Source organism: Geosmithia morbida (genome assembly GCF_012550715.1).
Source record: "Geosmithia morbida isolate 1262 chromosome Unknown scaffold_12, whole genome shotgun sequence".
In the NCBI taxonomy this organism is placed as follows: Eukaryota; Fungi; Ascomycota; class Sordariomycetes; order Hypocreales; family Bionectriaceae; genus Geosmithia; species Geosmithia morbida.
Genome location: NW_023336199.1, coordinates 418,498 through 441,099, shown reverse-complemented (window position 1 = coordinate 441,099; position 22,602 = coordinate 418,498). Strand labels below are relative to the sequence as shown.

Below are 22,602 nucleotides of genomic sequence, written 5' to 3'. Positions count from 1 at the left end.
CTTCTCCGATATATCTATACAACATATATATACCATTGATGCCCGTAGTAATACCCTGGTACTCGTGCTATTCACTTTAGTGCCATAGTAATACGGAGTAGAAGGTGGTTGATAATAATCTCCGCCAGGCCTTCAACCCCACCACTGTCTGCCTTGCCCCGCGGAGGAGCTATAATAGTCATCATCCGTTCACCTTCGAGATTTTACTTTATCATTGGTTCTTACATCACATCATCCTCTTAGCTGCTATACCCTGGCATACATACGTACATATACATATTCAGATTTATATATGCTCACACAAACACCACGATAAGAAATCATGGCCGTAAGTCGAATACAGCCCTCGTCTGCGTCATTTCCACTGCTAATCGGCTACAGATGATGTATCCTCAGCTCGTCTTGCTGGGAGACTCTCTCTTCCAGAACTCGATAGCCCTTCAGGATGGGTTTTCGTTCAATGCCGCTGTCCAGAGTCGTATGTTCTCTCGATACCCTCACTGCTTCGGGCGAGCCAGCACGACCTGACCTGTGCTAGTCTGCACCCGCAAGCTAGACGTCATCAACCGCGGTCTCTCTGGGTGGAATACTAAGAACCTGATCGAGTACATGGACCGCATCTTTCCGGAGCCGACGGCGAACACTCCGGAGATTAAGTATGTCGTACGTACCGCTCGCTGTGAACGATGCGAACCTCATTACGTGCTGACCTGACGCTACAGGCCATCCTGATGGGAGCCAACGACGCTGTGCTGCCCTTCTCCCCTACGAAGCAGCACGTCCCGATAGATGAGTACAAGGAGAACCTGATCAAGATCATCAGCCACCCGCGGATCAAGAAGAATAAGCCCATTATTCTCCTTGTGACGCCTCCGCCCGTGGACGAGCTCAAGCACAGCAAGCTCGACGCCGAGTCCGGGCTGTCTTCGTCGATACGCACGTCGGCCGTCAGTGCCTCGTATGCGGAGAAGGCCCGCGAGGTAGCCCGCGAGAACCCTGATAGAGTTGTGCTGGTGGACCTCTGGCAGGCCATCATGGATAAGGCCATTGCCATGTCTCCAGATGACTACCAGCCCGGTGGGCCCTGGCTAGGCAGCCCGGAGAACGGTAAGGCCGGCGGGCTGGACACGCTCCTCCCCGACGGACTGCACATGAATGGGGAGGCGTACCGGATCTTCTTTGACATAATTCGTCCTCACATTGGCAAGGAGTGGGAGGGCCTGCCGCCTAATGCCGGCTACGTGTTCCCCTCTTGGCAGAATATGAACAGGGTGGAGGTCGTCACCGAGATTCCGGATAACTAGAAGGACAGTGCTGGTGAGGATGACTATGAAGACGAATGATTGATATCAGGGCACAAACTTGGCAGCAGGAACAGCAGGAACCATGCTTTATCGGCCGGAAGCTTGATCCGTACCTGCAATAGGAATCAAGAAACCTGATATTCTAATAAGACCTAGCCGTGGGGGGGCTATTATAGAGTAAGACATCAAGGTATATGATTATATGATTATATTAGACTATATACTAGTACTTCGCTCCTCCCTCTAAATAAGAGTAGCTATAACAACGATCAGAGACTCCAGTAGTATGTATACGCACCAGATGTGCGTTGTACGAAGAGTCAGAGTCACTGGTGAAGTCAGATAATACTACACGATGGAACCGCGATTGAGACATATCCTTACTCAGGCAGACACTTCTTGTGATTACAGGTGGCCTAAGCTTAGGTACTTTAGTGGCTCCCTCTGCCCGCTACGAACTGTGACTGACCCCCTAGAGCCCCTACAGCGCACAGACGTTGGCTATATGGAGCCGTTGGTCTACCCATCGACGTGCTGTAATGCTCCGTAATAGCACTCCGCTCTAGGTCATCGCACACGCCCGGACGGGCAACTTACGGGCGACTTGCGGTGGGGACAACTTCCACCAACGCGGCCGACCTCCAGTGGTCGTGCCGCCCGTCCACCTTACGTCGTAATAATACTCCATATTCGGGCCCTCTATTAATCGTGTCCAGCTCCTATTGATCTATCACTACCCTTTCTCATCTCTCTCCTGAAGCTCTACAGACAAACCCACCACTCGTCGGCATCGTCATTCCTCTCTCCGCACCCATCTTTCCCGCCCCTTCCCTCCTCTGATAACCCAGGCTTTCCTCTTATATGAGCTCTTCCACATTCTTCAGCCCCGATCCTCTTGCTCGACGAAGATAGTACTCCCGACCAGCAACGCCCGCACTGGATCGATCCCTCGAATCGATCAGTCCTCCCTCCAATAGCTTCCACCACGACCACCCTTCGCATTCTCCCCGCCCTCAATATCTCCCTGACATCCCTATTCTACGTCCAACTTGCAACGAATCGAACGGGCCGTGCGTCTACAAGTAACCACCAGCAACAAGTTCAGTGCAGTACAACAATACTCTAGCAATCGATACCTGTCCATCCGAGACACCCCCCGCTCGCTCAAACGACACACCGTGAACGTGCCCTCTGGTATACCCGTATTCTTTGCAAACGCACGACACGCAAGCAGGTCAACTGCTGTATTTCGAAAACCCCGGGTGCCGCATTGCCATCTCGTCAAACCCCTGTCGTCATACCTCGTCACCCCGGCTCCCTTGTCAGACACTCCGCACCACGCCATTGATCGTCATTCCGCCTCACAGCCCGACCTGCTCGCACCTTTGCAGACCTGCACGAGCGCCTCCGCTGGTATAGCGCTGTGAATGCCGGTCGACCTCGCGGCTCTTGTCAGGGGTTGCCCTGTGGGCAGGCAGGCCTCGTGAACCACCATCACGGGGCTTTCGAGGTCGGTCCAGACAACGGCCGGATAGTCCTGTGTAGGTAGCATTGGCACGCGTCGATCCTGCCCTGCCTTTACCGGGTACCGCGAGAATAATCCAGCCTTTGCACAATCACAGCCATCGGTGATGGATCCTAGGTTTGGTATCACACCTGAGGATCTGTACACCTTACAGATGGAAGTGAAGCAGGTGCACTATACCCAGAGCAACCATGCCGAACGCCTCATGCGACTAGAGAAGCGCCAGGCAGATGATGCCGCTTTGAAGTCTGTCTGGAACTCGCCTTTTCCTGGCATCCTCAGCGGCACACCTCAACACGGTAAGTCTCAGCCTCTCACCTGCCTATGCGTCTCTCTACACACCCGTCCCTGCGCCGTCTCTGCCTATTCTAACAATACGACTCTCCCGTAGGTCCTGTTTCTCAACCAGATGACTTTGATGACTTTGACGAACAAGGCGATCAGCTTCTCGGCTCACTGCATCTTGGTCCTGCTGAAGAGGAGCCAGTTCGACGTGGCGCCGCCTCAAGGGCGAACAGTGTTCGCTTTGACGAAAGTGCCCTGCACGGTTCGAGCTGGGCCGGCCACACCAGACGTCCTTCAGGCGACCTCACGCCAGCTCGACCGGGCAGTGGTCTCTTTATGGAGCGCTCACTCTCGCACAAATCCGACGGCAGGCACAGCTCGGCAGGCCACTCTGTACATTCTCACCACTCTATGGCCTCAGGCCAGGCTAGCAGCCTCGGCCTCGACACAAATTTTGCCGTGGAGGATGACGACGACTCTTCCCTGGATATCCCCGGACCGCCCCCCGCCTTCTACATCCTGGGGACCGTGCCCTCGATCGTACGGTGTTGGCTTACGACAAATTACGCCCACGCTACGCTTTTGTATGCCGACATATGCACGGGATCGCAGAAGTCAACGGTGGATGACTCGCTTGTCAAGGAGCTCGGGTTGGGAGACGAGGCCGAGCGGGGGGCGGATGGCACCTGGCGCATCCGCCTCAACGTCTATCTTTCCGAGGCAGTCGTTGTCCACCATAGTGGTCGGTCACCCAGTCTTGACCGACCCATCCCATTCATATCCGTGCTTTTCGAGATCACAGGAACAGATGGGCCGGGAACACTTGGCGAGGGTGGTGGCGGAGTCCGCATCTTCATCGGCAGCGACGCGCTCAGGGCGCATTCAGCTGACATCATGTTTTCGAGGAACACCATGATCCTGTACGGAGACGACAAGTCGCGTCTGCGAGTCCCGTTCGTGCGACCCGAGGACGAGACTAGCTTCGAGAACATCAGCACCACCAACGTCATGCCCGAAAAGCCTAGGCTCAACGCCAACGCCGCGCCCTTCATCCTGGCGGACGCCCAAGAGACTCCGGCAGATGAGCAGCAGCCCAAGCGCCCCCTAGCCAGAAGCCTCGATGACCATGAAGCATATAACCAACACGTGCACCAGCACGACGGCGCCGTATCGCCTACGGAAGCGCCCCGACGCAGACTACGTAGCAGCACGGGTCCGCCAGCCAGCGCGTCAGACACGGGCGGTGAGAGTGAGAGGTCCACCAAGTCGAGGAACAACGAGGCAGGATCAGCAAAGCGAGACGGATCTGTCGCATCGGAGACAGGCGGCCAGAAGGTTTCATCCAGCGGCGGAGGCGGCATCTGGAGTTCCTGGCGCCAAGGGACCGGTAGCACGGGCGGCAGCGGCGGCGTGGACGGCCCCCTCAGCGGCTACCAACCTGCAGCTGCTCGTGGCGGTCGCAATATGAAGGTTCTCAAGCCGCAGAAATCGGCATCGTCCACCTCAGCCAGGACCGGCGCATCCTACGAGCCACCGCCGCCCACGGCTGGAACAGGCAGCCGTGAAGGACGCCGCAAGAGCCAGGCAAGCGCCAGCGCCGGTCCGGGCGAGCAGACGTCGTCCTCGCAGCCGCAGTCGCAGTCGCAGCCCACCAGCCGTTGGGAACAGGGGAGACGGGCAGCAAGCTCCGGATCAGAAGCAGCCAAGTCCTCGGCGGGTCGAGAGTCGACGCGACAGTCGCAATCGCAGACACTTTCCCGTTCAGCGAACTCCGTAGGCGGGGCAATGGCGTTCTCTTGGATGGGATCGCCTGTGAAACCCAAGTCGACGACGACAGCTCAATAGAGTAGGGCTGCCCGTACCGACTCTACCACTGCTGTTGTTAAGCCGGTAAAGGGTGCGGTCAGACGGAGGCGTCGTATGAACAACACCTTGGCACGGAACGGCCCGTCATGGAGGGTCGTGATCTGAAGAAGAAAAAAAAGAAAAGATGGAATGAGATTTCATTCTTGGGCTTCTCGAGAAGTTGGGACAAGCATTGTTTTTTTTTTTTTTGGTAGGACGAGTGCCCCCTTGTTACGCCAGTAGCTGAAGCGTGATGCGGAATAGAAAAACACAATGAACAAACCTTATCTTTGTGATGATGAGTATGGGTCCTTGGTGGTTATGATGATGAATATCTCCGAATGGGTATTTATTTTGAAATGTCAACACGAATCCTATCATGATACATGATAGGAAATGCCATTTTCCCTCCATCCCATCTGCGTATAGTCCCTTTTGCCCTTTTTGCTTCCATATTCCCTCTCTTTTTTTAGTATTTGAATGAATTGATGTTCCCTCTTTTGTTTTTTTTTCTTCCCTTTTTGTCGTTACGCTAGTTTGTTGGTTCTGTATTCCGTCATGTGCGTAGTAGTAGTCATAATGGTCCTCAGATGTTGGGGGGTAAAGAGGACAGGACGGACTTGGTATCGGCGGACGAGTTCTTGACGACGTTGAGCAGGCCCTTGAATCCCGGGTGGGAGGCGTCGCCGACGCACTGGTACATCCAGCTCTCGCTAGTGGTGACGGTGATGCCCTGCTCTGCGCGCAAGCGGTCAAGGGCGACGGTGACCTCTGCGCTGTTGCAGCTGCTCACGCCGTCAGCCATGACGTAGACGTGGTGGCCTGCGTCGCGCAGGTCCAGTGCCGTCTGGGTAATGCAGATGTGGCTCTCGATGCCGACGAGGGCGACACTAGATCTGGGAGCCAGGGCGTCGCGAATCGGGGGGATCGCCATGGAGAAGAGGGTCTTGTCGTGGGGGGGTGAGGGGAGCATCTCGGCCAGCTCGGCGACCGTAGGGCCGAGCTTGGCGACTGTCTGGGTCGTTGTCTGGACAGGGATAGAGAAATTCCGCGCGAAGCTCAGAAGCTTTTTAGACGTGAGGATGCTGTGCCGTTGCGTGTCAGTTGTGGGATGGGAGAGATGCAGAGAAGTGAGTTGGTGTGTGTGTGTGCATTTACATCTTGTCAAATTCGTGAATCGCCGACTTGAACTTTTCCTGCATATCGCAGATGCTGTTGTGCGCACAACGCGTTAGATACGAGAGCAGATCTAAAAGGAGTGGGACGGAGGCTCACAAGATGACGGGGTTCTCTATGGGTAAATCTGGTGAGCGCGAATTCACTGAATGAGAGGGAGAGAGAGAGAGAGAGAAGCACCACCGGGCAATTAAACGGAAATGGAGGAAAGAGACATACCCATTCGCAGACCCGCGACGGGGCTGCTGCCGTTGGCAGTGGTGGCCATGGTGCGTCGGTTGATGATGCTGGTGGTGATGCGGGCAATGGTATGGCGAGCGGGTGAGGGGTGACGATGAGGGGCAGCACCAGCGGCAGCGGCAGTCCTTGCCGCGGGAGGTAATACTAACAATGACGAGGTCGACGTCCGGTTAGGGGGCCCGGTGAGAGGAACGCTGACGACAGCTGCAGCAACAGCGGGGAGTTGAGGTGCAAAGGCCCTATAAGTAGTGGCAGTAGTGGCAGTAGTAACAGCACTCGCAGTAATAATACTAGTAACGATATTTCTAATATTAATACATGTGTTGAGAGCTGAAGTCGTAGCTGCGACTAGTCGCATTTTTCTCCCCCTTCACTCTTCTAATCAGCAAAGGAGGGGCGTTGAGATCAAGTGGTGGGGATGGTGTTAAGAGGGAAAAGCTGGGAGCTGTCAGTTGTCCCTTGATGTCGGCAAGGATGAGAGAGAGTGAGGGATGAAAATTTGAAAATTTGATAAAACGTGTGGAATCCTTGGTAGTAGTAGTAGTGATACTGTAGGATTATATATTATTACGGCGTAGAATTAGTAGAATGACAAATAGTGGACGTCTGTCTATGCAACATGCAGAGGCAAGTGCCCCCCCCCCCCCCCACGTATGCACCTTCCCGAGTCTGGTTCATATCGGGTTTCAATCAAGCAAGAGGAAGGAGCAGTTCCTCCTCCCTCTTCCCTTGTCTTCAGCCCCCTCTTTTCTTTTCCTATTTCGGTAATAATAGCGCTAGCGCAGCCACCAAATAATATTATATCCTGCCTTCTCTTCCATCTTCCTACTATTAACAATACCAGATCACCACTGCTAGAAAAAGAACCATTCCCCTACCGTTCGTAACATCAGTGTGATCTTGGCAATAACATCGACAGTCATTGAAAAGTGACTCTAACCATGACAATAGGATATACGGGGGGTGGAAACGTGGAATTGTTGAACGAACAAGAAGGAAATATAAATCGTCTAACCACAAACTTTTATCCATGGTATATAGCAATATACCAAATCTGTGCAAATGAAATATTTATGAAACCAAACCATTACACAGCGGGGGGAGGGGGGGGAGAAAAAAAAAAGTAAAGAAAGCATGCAAACTCCTTTTCTCGATGTATACAAACAAAGAATAACATCATACAAGAATAACCATATTCCACGTGTGTATCAAGCCGCGACCTCGGCAAACCATGTTCTCAAAAGACCGGCCAACGCACTGGGCAGCTCCTCGAGATTGTGCACAATAAGATAGTACTGGAAGGGGAACGTGTCGAGGTACCGCTCAATGACAACCCGGGACTCGCCGCCCTCGTTAACAAACTTGGCCTCCTTGAGCTCGAGGACGCTGTCGCCCTTCTTGTTGCCCGTGTCGTCCATGATGATGAAGACGACCATGATGCGCTCCTCAGCCGCCTCGCGCAGCAGGCGTCGGATCTCGTCGTGAGCCGACGACGGTGTCAGGCCGTCCGACATTACGAGCGCGAGCTGCCAGAGGTCTGTGGCGCCCTGGTGCTGCTGCTGCTGGCGGGCTGTGCGGAACGTCTCGATAGTCTGCCGCATGAGCTGCACGATGTCGGTCCGGTCTTGTGAGAAGGCAAACTTCTGCAGAACCTTGCCGCCCGCGTCGCCGGCCGAGAACGGCTCCGTGAGCCCGTGCGCCATGAAGACGTCGCGCCCGAAGCCCATGACACCCACCTGCCCAGCCTCGAGCATCGTCAGTGACCGTGACACCATGACCAGAGACTCCATGGCCAGAGTGCCCGACGACGACTCGCCCATGCTCTTGCTATCGTCGACGCACAGCAGGATCTGGTACGTCCGCTTCGTTGGCACGGCGCGGCGCATCCAGATCTTGTCGCGCTTGTAGCTCGACGCGATGTACGGGATGATGCGCTTGATGTTGAGCCGCTTGCCAGTGCGGAACGACCCGGACAGCTTGGTCGACTGAGACGGTGTGAGGATTAGCCGCAGCTGTGACGTGAGGGACAGCGATAGCGAATGCGTCTTGCTCTGGAACTCGGCCCACTGCTCCATGCACTCGCCAAAGTCACGGAGTTCGCGTTCGCCCTCGTTGAGGTGTGTGGAGGACAGTTGGGTTGATGTTTCCTCGACGGCGGCGTCCTTGTCTTCGTCGCCCACCTTGGCTTTGTCTTCGTCCTCGGCGTCGGATGGCACCTCCTCTCGGTTGTAGTCGCCCTGTCGTGTCTGGACTCCTGTTCGTCCGTCGTCCTGGTCCTTATTAGGATGCTTGTCCTTGGGCTCCGGAAGCTCCGATTGCATCTTCTTGTCCCCATCGACATCCTCGTCGGGCACCTGATCGTTGTCTTCTTCCATGAGGCGGCTGGTGGAGTCTTCCTTCTCCTCATCGATCGCCATCGACTCGTCAATGGGTTGGGCTTCCTCGTCGTCGGCCGTGCCCATCGCCTGCGCATCAGCAGCGTCGTCATCATTCTGTAGATGCTGAAACTCTCGTCGTCCCTGATCGTCGGCATCCGGCTGTTGCTTCTGCTGGTCGGCCTCGTCTTCAGGCTGAGCCTCCTGGATGTCCTTCTGCTGGCGGTGCCACTTCTCGAGGGCATCTCCGAGCTTCTTGAATGGGTCGCTGGCTGCTTCCTCGTCTTCGGCATCCCTCTCCTGCTCTTCATTGTCCCGGGCATCTTGGGCGTTGGATGCCGAGCCCTTGTTACCGGCAGACGCATCCTGGTCGGCCTCGCCCTTGCCCATGTCGCCCTGTTCCTGCTGCGCGGCGCTGTCCTGGAACTCCTCGTCCAGGTCCATAGACTCTTCTCCGGTCTGATCCAGGCCCGACGTCTTGACATCACTGGGCGCAGCGTTCTCCTTGTCCGTGACAGCATTATCCTTTGGCGGCGGCGCCTCATCCTTGGTCTCTTTGTCCTCATCCTTCTCTTTCTCGGGCTTAGCCTCATCTTCGACCTCGTCTTGTCCGCCGATAACATCATCTTCCGGATCAGGCTGCTCCTCTTCTTCTTGGGCTTCCTCGGTCTCATTGGATTCTGGCTCCTGCGGTTGGGCGTTTCCACCTCCTTCCTCGCCCTCGTCTTCTTCCTCAGCAGCATCTAGCTGCTCCTCGAGCTGCTCCAGCTCATCTTCAACCTCGGAGCCCATGTCAAGATCGTCACTGTCATCGGACATGGCGTCGTTGTCATCCATGTCGAGCTCCAAGTCGTCAGGGAGAGCAAGGGTTTCGTCTTCTTGGGCAGTCTGCTCCTGCTTCTCCATCTCACCCTGTGCCTTGACATCTTCTTCCTCTGCATCTGCTTCTTCAGGATCCTCCTCGTTGTCCTCTTCACCTTCCTGCTCCTGGTCTTGGTCTCCGTCCTTCTCCGCTTGCTCTTGCTCCTGTTTCGACTCGCCCTCAGCGGCCATCTGTTCGTCGTCCTTCTTCTCGCCCTTGGGTTTCTCTCCTTGCTGATCCTTCTCTGCCTCCTCTTCATCCTTTCCGTCCCACATCTTCTCGTCGACAGCAGTAGGGTCCAAGTCGTCGACGTCGCCTGCCTCCTCGTCGAGGCCTTCATCCTCCTCCTCCTCCTCCTCCTCCTTATCTCCATCCTGCGATTCTTTGTCGTCATCTTTGCCATCGATACTGCCCATGTCACCTTCGAGCTCCTCATCTGCCATGTCAACAGCATCCTTTTCGTCCTCGATTTCATCCTTCTTCTCCTCCTTACTAGCCTCCTGGGCCAGCTCAGAGAGATCCTCATCTTGCTGCACATCTTTGCTGATGTCCTCGGCACCCTCTCCATCACCAAGACCAGTACCGGCTTCGACCTTGCCGCTGTCACCAGATGTCTCATCCGATTTCTCCTGGGGGGTACAGAATCCCTGAGAGGCCATCTGCGAGAACGTCTTACTAAGATGCAGTGCCATTTTGCCCGTAGCGCGATGTATGTTGACCATCCTGTGGATAGATTGGCGGCAAATGGCAACGAACTGGTCGAGAATCGGTATCACCAGACCGGCAACACCTGTAACGGCCAAGCTAGCTCCAGGAGCGTCCATCTGGACCCGGCCAAGGGCCTCCAGGCAGTCTGTGATACCCTTGGTGACATCGTTCATGTGAAGCTGTCGCACCATCAATGCGAATGCATCGTCGTGGCGGACCAGCCAACCGACGTCTTCTGTGTTCCTCGGGACGTCCCGACCGGCCTTCTTTGCCGCTTCAACCGCCACAAGAACTGTGTCGCAGAGGGTGGACACCACATCGGCAAAGGCTTCAAAGTTTATAGGAGTGGCGTTGGTTTCAAGTAGGGTATCTGTCGGCTTCGACCATAGACTGACTTGGCTGAGAATGAAGGCAAGGTTGGGATGTTCAATAATCATCTGATCAAGGGCGCCCTCGAGCATCTGCACATCAACCAGGAGCGCCGTCTCCAGCTCCAGGTGGGCCGTGGTAGTCACGCCGACGGGGAGAGAACCGAGATCGCGCAATTTGGCTAGTTTTTCGTCAAATCGCAGAGCCCAAGACTCGAGCTGCTTCACCACCTCGTCGTGGGCTGACCCTCCGAGGCGTCCGTGGGTCTCGACAAGCTGCACGGCAAAGTGCAGTGTCTCGACTAACCAAGGCAATACCTGGTCCCAGTTGCTGCGCTTCAAGTTCTGTTTGAGGCTGTAGTTGTCGTCATTCCCGTCGCTGATCGTTTTCAAGGCCCGTAGCCTGTTGAGCTCGGTCTGCAGGGATGCAAAAGGTTGGGTCACGGAGCTCAGCCTCTTACGCTGGCTCAGGAGCATGTTGACCAAGCCCTCGATGAAGCCCACACTCCTTGTAACTTCGGCTGGAGTCAGCTCCTCGGAATGCTCCCGCGTAGCGGATCTCACCTTGGGTGCGAGGTCTAGCGTCTTGTGCAGGTAGTAGAGGGCCGCATGCATCGCAGAGCTATCGTCGAAATGGGCGTCTGCGGCTGACGCCAGAGCGATGGCAAGCGTCCCCTGCTCTGCCAATCGATCCTGCGGGAGGTTGTACCTCACACCCATCTTGCGCAGATCCTTCAAGGTTTCGGCAAATAATTTCCTCTTCCTCGTCTTCAGATGCTTGATATGTTCCTTGTTCTCTTCGGTCAAGAAAGGCGGCGTTTCTTTACGCAGTTCCGCCACTGAAGCACCAAGGCTCGACACAAAATCTTCCAGAGCCGACGGAATCTCGGTATCTAGCTCCGGGCTCCGAGCCACACGGGTCATGACAGATACCGTCGTGGGGGCGTTTGCCAGGCGCCTGTTATTGTCGAGACAGGGCGCAATGGCTTCTTGGAGCTTGGCTTCAAGAGCTGTAGAGGGAAGGACAGGGTCCACGATCTCGACTTCCCTGATTTTCTCACCAAAGGTCTGATCGGGGAGACCCTGGTCAATGATGGTCTTCATTTCCTGACCGAGAACGCCGCGGAACTTCTTGACAAGACGGAAGAGCTTTAGGTGAGACTTGCGAGCGCTATCCCGCAAGGCATTGATGTTCGTATCTTTCCAGCTGGCCATTAAAAGGATGTCCTTCATTTTCCTATCAATGGGCGTCTGTCCCTTCTGGATGATCTCCGCAGCCACCAACTCGTAACGAGAATAGTAGCTGACAAAGTTGGCAACGGCAATGTGGACGACATCAAGGGAAGGGTAGTCTTTCACCAGGAGAGCCAGGTGGCTCAGCAATTGCCTCAAAAGAGCGAGACGCGCGCCAAACTGGCCGACTATTGAAGTTGAGAAGTAGAGCTCCAGGTTCTCGATGAGAGAAACTGAATAGCCTGTAAGATCCGTCTCCGACTCCATCATGGAGAGCGGACCGGCAATGACGACCTGGTACGCAACAAACCACCACGAATAGGCATCGTCCTCGCACTTCTTTTTCTCCGTCACAAACAGTCTGCTCCATGTGGACAACTCCAGTCGGCGCCAGCGAATAATTGTATCAGTCAAGGAGTTGTGCAACTCGAGGACAGCGTGAGCTCGGCTAGCCCAGCCCCCAAACTGCCATTCGTAAACGTGGGCGTGAAGCTGCTCTACCTTGGGCAGGATTCTTGCGAGGGGCTCCGTGTGCACAATCCCTAGGACCTTGTCACAGGACTGGACCACATCTTCCAACGGCTGCATATGTCCAATCTCGTCAACGCGCTGAAGGTCCCTGAAGCGGCCCTTGATCTTTTTGACGAGCGAGACAAGCTGTCGTGCCTCGGTGAGGTTTTCGTCCTCATAGAAGTTGTAAGAGCGGGAAGCTTCGGGGGCAGAGAGCTGCTGCTTCTTTTCGTCCATGATTAGGAGGGCGCCAGATAGTATCCGGCGGCTAATACCTCCGCCAACGGATAGTTGCTGCTGCGTCTCATCCGCGATGCGCTGACCGACAGATCGGCAAAGGTCCGACATGGCCTCAGACGGCTTGGGTGGAGACAGGAAGATCCTTCTGTGCGCCCTCGCCACCTTGACAGACACCTCACGAACCTGGTCATTCTTCTTCGTAGCGGTGGAGGTGACGGCCTCATCTTCGTAGCCAGGGAAGAGCTCGTGGAACTGTTCCTCGTCTACCTGCTCCTCGTCCTCCAAGCTACCACGAAACCGGTATAGACTGGCTTTGGATTCTTCGGCTTTGCGATCAACCTCTAGCCGCTTGTTCCAGTCGTGGTAGAAGAAGTGGAAGCATTCAAAAATAGACTGGCGAGGGTCGGATTTCAGGCTCTCGATGCCGTGGATAGCAACGAATAGAGTCATGACATCGAGGAACTCAAAGTTCTTGGCTGAGCTTGGGGGCACATCGGGGTTCCAGTGAGAGCCACCGAAGAAAGGTGTGACCTGTAGAAGCTCGTCTGTGACGGGCGAGACAGAATCACGGGCAACAGTATCAAAGATTGACAAGCCGATCAAGAGGCATCTGAGGAGAGCAATGGTCGGCAGAGTCATATCCTGGTACGCATCGAATCGGCTCGAAAGTCGTTCGGCCAGTCGCTGGACGTTGTCCTTGACGAGTTGGAGCTTATCATTGTCTGGCGAGAAGGTTGTCTCTAGAGATTTGTGGCCTTCGGGCATGTCCACGCTTTCAACGGCCTTCAAAATGTTGGAGAACTCGGCATGTAGCCTTCCTAGCTCCGACTTATGAGGTCGGAAAACGGGCTGGACAGCCGGTGGTAGCGGGCCGAGACGCTCAGCCTCGTCCCGGAGCAGCTCAATTCGTGTATTGGTGTCGTGTCCAGTGAAGAGCTCCTCGAACGCTCGAAGAACTTGCATCTTCTCTCCGAGGTGGCTCTGCATGTCATCAAAGAATTCACGTTCCATCTGCGGTCGGATTTGTGGATCAAAAACTCGGTCCGGGACGTAGAGTTTCACCGTGCCAATGCTGAAGTGAGTCCAAGCCATGGCCGACAGGTACGACAGTTGGCCGACGGAATATTCAGCCGAGGCCATGAATGAAATTGCCGGTATGAAGTTGGTCTCCGCAATTTCACGGAAATGCTGGGCTTCAATCCCGTTGACGAGGCGCCCAAACGCCGGCAGGCTGGGCATGTCAGCCACCACCAACCCGGAGTTTTGAGACGCGAGCTGCTTGGCGTCCGCAAACGCCTCAGTCACTAGGCCGCCCAACTGTTCTCCGTGGGCCTCAAAAACTTGAAGAAGAAGCTTCCATAACAAATCGTTGAGCTTGGGCAGAGGGTCCGAGGCAACTTCAGACGTAAGGAATGTCAGGTGCCGTCCAAGAATGGGCAGTTCGACCTCGAGCATTGCCAATGAATTGAGGTCAACCGATCCCAGGCCCTGGACCTTAGTCCAAAGTGACGGCACGAGCTTCCCATCCCACGTAAATCGATCTTGGCAAGCCAACGCGCTAACAAGCTGGAGTTGAGCTGATGTCGCGTCGGTATCAGCCATCGTCATGCTAGTCTTTGTCGGCACATCGGCCAGGATGAGAAGATCACGGGAGACCCGGTCGCTGATGTTTCCTGCACGGGCCTCCTTGAGAAGAAAAAGCTGCCTCAAACGATCGAACGAGTCGGAGAAGAAAGGTCGGGTTTCGGGAGCATCAACGCCAACGCGGGCCTCCAGCAACTGAATCTCTGTAGAAAGGGCCTGGACAAGTTCCTCAGTTGGCACATTGGTCATTTTGACAAGCTTGTATGCTTTCTCCAAGGTAGAGGAAGCGTTACAGAGATGAGCGATTGACGCGGAAGTCCTCCAGCGTAGGTCATCGAACCTCGAGGCCAGCTGCTCCAGCTCAACGGCACTGTTGAGAGCGCCCTCATCCTTGAACGGTGTCGGCCTCAATGTCCTCCAGAGGAGTTCCATGCTGAGACCTGTGGACAGCCTGAATCCAGCGGTGAAATCATGTTTCAACTGGTCCAAGATGCTTGTGATGAAAGCCTTCTCAGACTCCCCCGGGAGAAGTTGAAGTCTTTCCTGGAGGATGTCTGTACCATGGGCCAGATGGGCCTGGAACTTGGCGTCATCAAAGGGACCTCCGGTGCTGAGGAAAATTGTCCTCTCAACGTAGCGGTTCACCAGGCGTAGCAAACGGCAGGCATCCTTCCAAGACACGGCAGATGAATGACCATTACGCAGATACTCCATCATGACAGAGGAGACAAAGAAAAGGAAGGGTGCCAGGTTGACTGTGGTGTCCTTCGACACAGCTGCCACACGGTCCTTCATGAGCGACCTCTCCAGGCGACTGAGAGAAGCAATTTTCCCGCCTTGGGCCTTTCTCCGGTATCCTTCAATGAGATTGTGCAGTCGGTTAAGATCCCGGCTGAACTCGTAACGTATTCCAAGCCATTGTGCCTCCTCATTGTTGGGAATCAAGCGTGTCGCAATGATGTTGGTCATAGTGTGGATCGGCTGAGTGTGCCATAGGCCTGGCGACGAGTAACTGGCGAGCTGAGAATAAATGTCGGCTGTGGCATCCATGCTGCCGCTGCCAACCGTGGACCGCGAGAACTCGAGAAGCTCATCGAGGCGTTCGTGGAACTCGATAGTGTCCGGCTGTCGCTTCCTGGAATCACTTGCGTAACGCTCGAGGAAGCCAAAGTCGTCAAAGGTCAGAACATCGCTGGAGACAACGGTAATGTCACTCCGGGAGACTGTTGACGGGGCGGAGTCAACGGCCTTCTCGATGGTCGCGAACCTCTGCAGTGCGCTCTCAATCTGGGCAATGCGGTTGTAGCAGGGATCAATAGCCGGAGGGGAAATGTGGATGTAAATCTCAACAGCACGGTTTCGCATAGCCCGAGAAAGCTCGCCGTATCGGGGGTCGACGGTCAGGAAGATTCTGAAGTCTGGATGAGGTCTGATAACCCTTGGCTCGCCTCCAGGCTCGCAGTGCTCATTGATACTTAGGGAGCCATTAGGTTCTAGAAGTGAGTTGAGCCTATCGAGAACTGAGGCATTGCACATGTTTGCGTTGTCCAGAACAAGCCATTGACCGGTCTGGAGCGCCTTGACAATCACACCGTCCAACCACTCGAACCGGGGGTTAGCCAAAGTGAGTGGCCCATTGAGAAGTTCGAGGGCCGATGTCAGGATTCTTCCTACTTCGGAATTATGTGGGATTGTCTGGTAAAGCGCGTCGATGGATGATCTGATAATGTCGATACTGTCCATGCTGCCTCCGAAACGCTCGAGCGTATGGAACAGCTGCAGAGCTTCCACTGGGACTTGGCCGGGCATAATGGACATGATTGACTTCTGAAGGCTCTCGCGCAGGTCCACAAAGGTGGCATTGACTTGCCGCAGGGGATCTGCCTGCTCAAAGCCACCAACAAGGTCCATGGTGTCGATGTCAGCGTTCATCGGGAACACGACAAGAGGCTTTCCCGACAGTGCGGCAACATGCTCCAAAAGAGATGATTTTCCGTATCCTGACGGGCTGCTGAGGATACAGGGAATGTTCTTCTTGACGCAGATCATCAGCGTCTCCAGCTCAGGGAGGCGGGGCTTCGTATCTATGCTGGGAAGCCTCTCAGGCTGGAGGTCGATATTCCTGTTCAGGAGAGCTAGGCCGACCTGGCCAAACAGAGCGCTGATGTTGTGGTAAAGGCTGCGGACACGAGGCTCAACCCCTGTCGTTTCAGTGAAAAGTCGGCTGACTTGATCACGGTCCTTCTGTGTCCGGAAGCGCTGCCTGACGACGAGGTCCAAGAAATCATCCATGCGTGCAGCCTGGAGAAGATCCTCCTGGGAATTCAATAGATGCAGCCATCGCAGCACATCACGAAGGTTGAACTCCCACGGTCCACCCTGGGAGCCGAATGACTTGTCAGTGGCCAGATCATGCTCAATGCGGGAGATGAACTGGATCATTTGCGTAATAGATTGAGCCGGCATATCAGGAAAGTTATGCGCAGCGATGAGCTGGAGGTCTTCGCCGGTGAAGACGTCGGCATAGACGACGACGAAACGGTTGACGAAAGAGCTGGGAAGACCTTTGCGGCCGCCTCCCTGGTGATGAGGGTTCTGAGCAGCAAAAAGGCGGAAGTCGGGATGGCGCTTGAAGACTTGATCCAGCTCAGAAATGTACACCTCTCCCCGATGATCCAAGCAGGCGTTGAGACCTTCAAGGACCGACTGCGAAGCCAGGTTCATCTCGTCCAAGAGTACCCACTCTCCCTTTTGCATGGCCTGCAAGAAAGGCGCATCGCGCCAGGCAAAATTGCCCGCCTCCGCACCTTCCACGGGTACATCAGTTCCGAAAAGGTCCATGAGATCAGTCTGGTCCGAAAGGTTGATTCTTGTCAGGGGCTGACCGCATGCACGCGAAAGGGCAGCAACCAAGGTGGTCTTTCCGACACCAGGACTACCCTCCAGCAAAATGGGCTTCCGCATCTGGAGCGCACGAAGCACCCTCATTCCGTTGAGCCTTGTCGTGGGGGCGTGGAAAGCGAACCCGGGTTCGGCCGACCCAGACGCCGCTTTGGGGATGCTGAAGTCGCCTATCGATATCGAGGTATCGTCCATCGAAAGCTGCGGCTCCATCTGGTATATCTCAGACACGTCGTGACCAGCAAGCTGACTCAGCTTCTGGAGACACTTAGTCCTCTGTTGGGCGATTGACTCTCCGTCGATGGCGAGGATGGCGGAGGGGTTTGCGCCAATACTGTCAATGAAGATGGTGGCCGCTCCGTGTACCAGAGCAGCCATGCGATTCTTGGAGTGGAAGGCATTGATGAACTCGACCCAAACCAGAATTTCACGGATGGAGAAGCGCGTCGAGGAGGAGGACCTGAACGTCTCGCCAAACCAGGTAGCGAACTGGACAATGACATCAGCAAGATCTTTGCAGTCCTTGGTCAGCTTGGTTTGAATGATGTCGTAGATGTCTTCGTCAGCAGACAGGGCTGGAACCCATATCTCCGTAAAACGGTTCCGCAGAGCGGGGGAAAGCTCTTTCTTGCCAAAGTCGCCGCCGGGATTCATGGTGGCAAACATCTGAAAGCCGTCGGTCGCTCGGACAAACGAGTCGTCGATTCCCTTCTCTGCCAGAAGGAGAGTCCTCTGGGGCTCAAGTACGGAGTTGAGTCTCTCCAGAACAGAGTCGTCGGCAAGAGAGATCTCATCGAGAAGAAAAAAGTGGCCGTCCTTCATGGCTTCCACAAGAGCACCATCCGACCACTCAAACAATGCCTTACTCCGGGTCTCGTTCAAGGCTATGCGCTCACGGATGTCTGCGGAGATCGAAGAGAGCGCTTCCTTGTCGAGTGACTTGTACTTAGCGAGCTTGTCCTCTATAGATCCTTCATACGAGACCCCAGCATCATCCAATGCCATTTTGAGGTCTGCATTCAGAGAGTCGAGTATGGCCCCACGGTTACGAACGGGCCGTTGGGAACCGATAAGATCTCCCGTCTCGGTGTTCTGATGCGCGTTGACTATGTGAAGCTGCTTCCCGAGAGCCTCGGCAAGCAACTGGCAGACCGTCGTCTTTCCGCAGCCAGTTTCGCCGACAAGGAGAACAGGCTCGTTATTGCACATGGCCCTGGAAACGAGGACATAGAGACGGCGCATGGCATGTGTCCACACAACACCCTGAGAATTCCCTTTGCGTCTCAAGCCCATCAATTCAGGGGCGTTCTCGGCTGAGTACAGCTCCTGGGGGTCAATATTGACCTTGAAGACCTTTTGAATGATGTCTCTGACTGCCAGACGCTCTTCCTCATTGCGCACTCTCTCGGCTAACAACATGAATCCGTGAGCAGCGATCTCTTCGCGGGTCTCTGCCTTTCGCAATGCCCAGCGGAACAAGTCGCGCAGAGTTGCGAAACTGTCCTTCTGCTCGAAAAGTCGGCTTGTCTGGCGCAGCCTGGACAGCTCCTTGTAAACCGTAACAATACGACGGCAGTCCGGTGGGGAGGTGTTCCGGCTGCGTTGCTGAAGGATGAATTCCAGTTCGTCCTCGGGGATATCATCGAAGTGGAGCTCCAAGAAACGATTGCGGAATGCGCGAGAGAGTACCTTTCGGCCACCGTAGAGACCAGGAGGGTTCTGGGTGGAGAAGAGGATGAAGTTTTCGTGAGGCCTGACGATTTCCTGGGTCTCGGGAATGAGAAGCTCTCGGTTGTCATCCAAAAGACGGTTCAGAGCCTCAAGAACGTCTGTAGGCGCAAGGTTGAGTTCATCCAGGACGATCCAGTGGCCTTGCCTCATTGCCTGAACCAGAAGACCCTCTTGAAAACGCAGTTTGCCGTCTGCACCGGAGACATATGTTCCGAGGTATTCTTGTAAATCAGTGTGCTCGTGGTTGTTGATACGGACGAACTTGTTTCCGGTGAAATTGGCGAGATACTCGATCATACTCGTCTTTCCCGCAGATGTCGGGCCTTGGATTAGGATGGGGAAACGCCGTGTCGACGTTGCTCGTACAAGGTTGAGTAGATTGCGCTCAACGTAGGGGGTGATGATGTAGTCATCCCTCTCCACGACAGGCTCGTTGCCCTGGAACAGCCAGTACTGCCGGTCTCGGTTCTTGTTCTTGAATTTGACATACGGCTTCCCATCATCGGGATGCTTGGGCGCCTGCGAAAGGAGAGACTGTGCATTTGCCTGCTTGTCGAAAAGATGATGATGGATGATGGGAAGCAACATCTTTTCCGAGTCCCGATCGAGAAGAGTGAGGAATCCCATGGAGAAACCTTCGTAGAGAGCTCGTCGAAGACCGTAGAGGGGGCCGATGCTGTTGACGTAGCTCAAAACGCGCGTCAACGTACGGAGACTGAAATGTGGCACCTCGTTAGCACCATCGACAAGCCTCTTGGCCTCTGCCATGCGCTTGGTATTGAGGTAGAGGCGTGCAATGTCATCTGCTGCCTGGTCATGCTTGCTGCTGCTGGTTCCCAAGTATGTCCGGACGATGGTCAGCAGGTCCTTGAGATCCGTGTCAGGGCTGTGGACATAGAGCTCAGTAAACCTGGACCTAATGCCAGTGGGGAGGTCGCGCTTGCCGACATCCGTGGCAGGGTTCATGGCACCAAATATGCGGAAATTGGGGTGAGCGACAATCTTCTCAATCTCGCCAGTCTCTGAAAGGAGGATGGAGGGGCGCTCGGCGGGACCAGTCAACAGATCTGCGATGCTTTCGAGGGTGTCAGGAGAGGCCAGGTTGATCTCGTCCAGTAACACCCAATCTCCATTGCGCACTGCCTTGACGAGGTTGCCTTCCATAAATGTGAAGGCGAAGGTGTTTCCGCCGCCAGAGATCTGGACATCGAATTGCTCGAGTTTTTTGGAAAACGAGTCCCACCTTGGGCGCAGATCCAGCAGTGCCTGGTGCTTGGATTGGGTTTTCCGACGTTTGGCGGGCTGTTCGTCCCCTTCTTTCGTATCATCATGCAACTGCGACTCCGCTTGCTCTAGTTGACTGACAATCTTGAGGAACATCTTGGGAGCTTCCTTCCAGAGCTTGGAAACCTTGGACCACTGGCCCTTAGCAAAACACTTTCCGACCTGCTCGAAGTATTTCTGGTTCTTGGAGACAGAGATACCCGTAGCAGCAAAGAGGTCCTCAAATTCTTCTTTAAGGGGTACGGCGAGGGATCGCACGTTGACTGGCTTGAAGCCACCAAGCAGATCGCTCACCTCACTCTGTTGAGACAAATTCACTGCCACAAGTTTATGGCCCAGAGAGTCGGCCAGCTGTTGAACAACGGTAGTCTTCCCGATACCTGTCTCACCGACGAGAAGGACCGGCTCGCTGAGCTTGACAGCTTGAGAAATTTGTTCAAGCAGCTTCTTGGCATGGGCTGTGCTTGCAAAAGGTCGTTTCGATCGCTGCATACGACTCGTCAACTTTTGCTTTCGTAGTTTCACTCGTCCAATGTCAAATCGCGAATCATTCTCGTCGAGTAGCGGAGTGTAAGTGTTGAGATAATGGTCGGCGCGTTCAGGAGCTAGGTGCATCTCCTCGGCAATGGCATAAACCAGTTTCCTGCTCGACTCGGCGTTAGGTGAGCTTCCGACGAAGCAGTCGAGAGCTTCCATAAACATCCAGTCACGGGTCGTCTCGGTGATAGGCTCGTCTCCGATGGTCGACCCCGCGTTAGAGAGACACTCCCGCAGGCGCCGGCACCACTTCAAGAGGTCTCGGAGGTTAATCTGGCGGTCAACAAGACTGCGGCTCGCGGAGGGTGACGTGGGGTCGCGGCCGAGCCTGGAAAGACGTCCATAAACTGCGAGAATACCAGGTACAAACTTGCGAAGAATTGGATACGTGTTGAGAATGACCTCCTCCAGCTCCTGCTCGGCCAATGGCTCAGCGTGCATCGATTGCCAGAATCGCATTCCCACGATACTGGGAAGATTTTCGCGCCCATTCATGCCCCTAGAGTTCCGCAGTGTGGCGAAGAGCCTGAAGGTACTCGCAGCTTGGATGCGCTCCCCTCGACTGGGAATGAGGAGCTCCCTGCGCTCAATCAAGGGCAGCAAAGTGCTCAATACTTCTGTAGGAGCCCTATCGAGGTCCTCTACCAAGACCCATCGACCCTCTTTGACAGCGGTTGTCAACACACCTGGTCTCCATTGGAAGCTTCCAGGCTTTGTGTCCGTCGAATACAGGCCGACAAGCATTTTAGCATCGGTCTGCTCGTTCAAGTGCAGTGTGACCATGTTGGAATACATTCCCAGCTGCTGGGCAACCTCGTGGACCAACGACGTCTTTCCGGATCCCGAAAGTCCATGAAGCAGGATTGGATCGTTGTCTCGCAGAAGAGTGGCCAGATTCTCGAGGTTCCTGGATGTGGTGGCGGTCCGGACTAGATTGGATGGGTTACCAGTCGGTCCGTAAGGTCGCGGGAGTAGAACGCTTCCATATGGTACAGAATAAGGCGTGAGGGTCTGCATAACGGGAGTTTCTTCCTCGTCGATAGCAGTAGCCTTGAGCTGCTCGCGGAGGGCGACGGCCTTCTTGACACGCGCATTTTCATGCAGGGACAGGAAGCCGTAGTCGACCGAGACGCCGTCCAAATCTCCAATGGCAGCATCATTCCTTCCAACGTGCTCATTAATGAGAGCCTCCAGCTTATAGTCGGAGGCATGAAGAAGGAGGCAAAAGATTCTAATAGCGACGTACCGCACAGGCCTGTCGTCGTGGGCGAAGAGGTTCTGGATGAGGGCGGGTGAGATATGTGGGCTGAATCTCGCAAAATCGAAGCTGATGAGTCTCCATAATGTGATGAGGTGTTCAAGAAGATGTCTCCCATCCACCTCCCGCAGGACAGCATCTAGGTGTGGAAGAGGAATGTGAAGATGAGGGGCTTGACCCAAGGCAGCAGAGTCGACGGCAGGTTGCTCGAGAAAAGCCGACAGATACGGAGCAAAAGGTAATAGCCTGGCCAATGCTGATGTGGCGCTGAGTACTCGAGAGCTGCTACCCGAGTTGAGGATCCAACGGGCACAAATGTCGGGAAAGGCGGCTTCAAAATGAATAAAAATGCGTTCTGTAAGTATCGGGATGAGAGCGGCATCTGAGACGGCGTCGAGGATTTTGGTGGCAGTAGTGTCCTCTATGAGTTGACGTAGTTCAGCCGGCAGTTGGTTCAGAACGATCGCATCACCAAGGAGCGATCTCCTTTGCCTTGAGACGTCCATCGCCGCCATGATGACGCTCTTGTGGCCGATATATACTTGGTGGTATAAAGAAAGTACAAGATTTTGTATGTAACTTTCACCCTCGATATTCCGCCTGCAGTCAATAACTTTTTTTTTTCTTATCGCGATA

At 54.8% G+C, this 22,602-nt stretch overlaps 4 protein-coding genes across 4 annotated transcripts; 2 read left to right on the top strand and 2 right to left on the bottom strand.

Moving 5' to 3' along the window:
• Positions 1–322: 322 nt before the first annotated feature.
• GMORB2_2203 (GDSL-like Lipase/Acylhydrolase) lies at positions 323–1,304 on the top strand (the record flags this gene model as incomplete). Its single annotated transcript, XM_035464183.1, has 4 exons — positions 323–328; positions 382–478; positions 539–663; positions 723–1,304. The coding sequence occupies 4 exons, from the start codon at positions 323–325 to the stop codon at positions 1,302–1,304; spliced, it is 810 nt and encodes a 269-aa protein (XP_035319893.1).
• Positions 1,305–2,935: 1,631 nt separating this feature from the next.
• GMORB2_2202 (uncharacterized protein) lies at positions 2,936–4,959 on the top strand (the record flags this gene model as incomplete). The annotated part of the gene is made up of 2 exons (XM_035464182.1): positions 2,936–3,128; positions 3,221–4,959. The coding sequence occupies 2 exons, from the start codon at positions 2,936–2,938 to the stop codon at positions 4,957–4,959; spliced, it is 1,932 nt and encodes a 643-aa protein (XP_035319892.1).
• A 586-nt stretch (positions 4,960–5,545) lies between these two features.
• GMORB2_2201 (Isochorismatase family) lies at positions 5,546–6,403 on the bottom strand (the record flags this gene model as incomplete). The annotated part of the gene is made up of 4 exons (XM_035464181.1): positions 5,546–6,044; positions 6,118–6,171; positions 6,235–6,250; positions 6,355–6,403. 4 exons carry the CDS (start codon positions 6,401–6,403, stop codon positions 5,546–5,548), a joined length of 618 nt encoding a protein of 205 aa, XP_035319891.1.
• Positions 6,404–7,583: 1,180 nt separating this feature from the next.
• On the bottom strand, positions 7,584–22,481 carry GMORB2_2200 (midasin; the record flags this gene model as incomplete). The annotated part of the gene is made up of 1 exon (XM_035464180.1): positions 7,584–22,481. The coding sequence occupies one exon, from the start codon at positions 22,479–22,481 to the stop codon at positions 7,584–7,586; it is 14,898 nt and encodes a 4,965-aa protein (XP_035319890.1).
• Between the last annotated feature and the right edge of the window lie 121 nt (positions 22,482–22,602).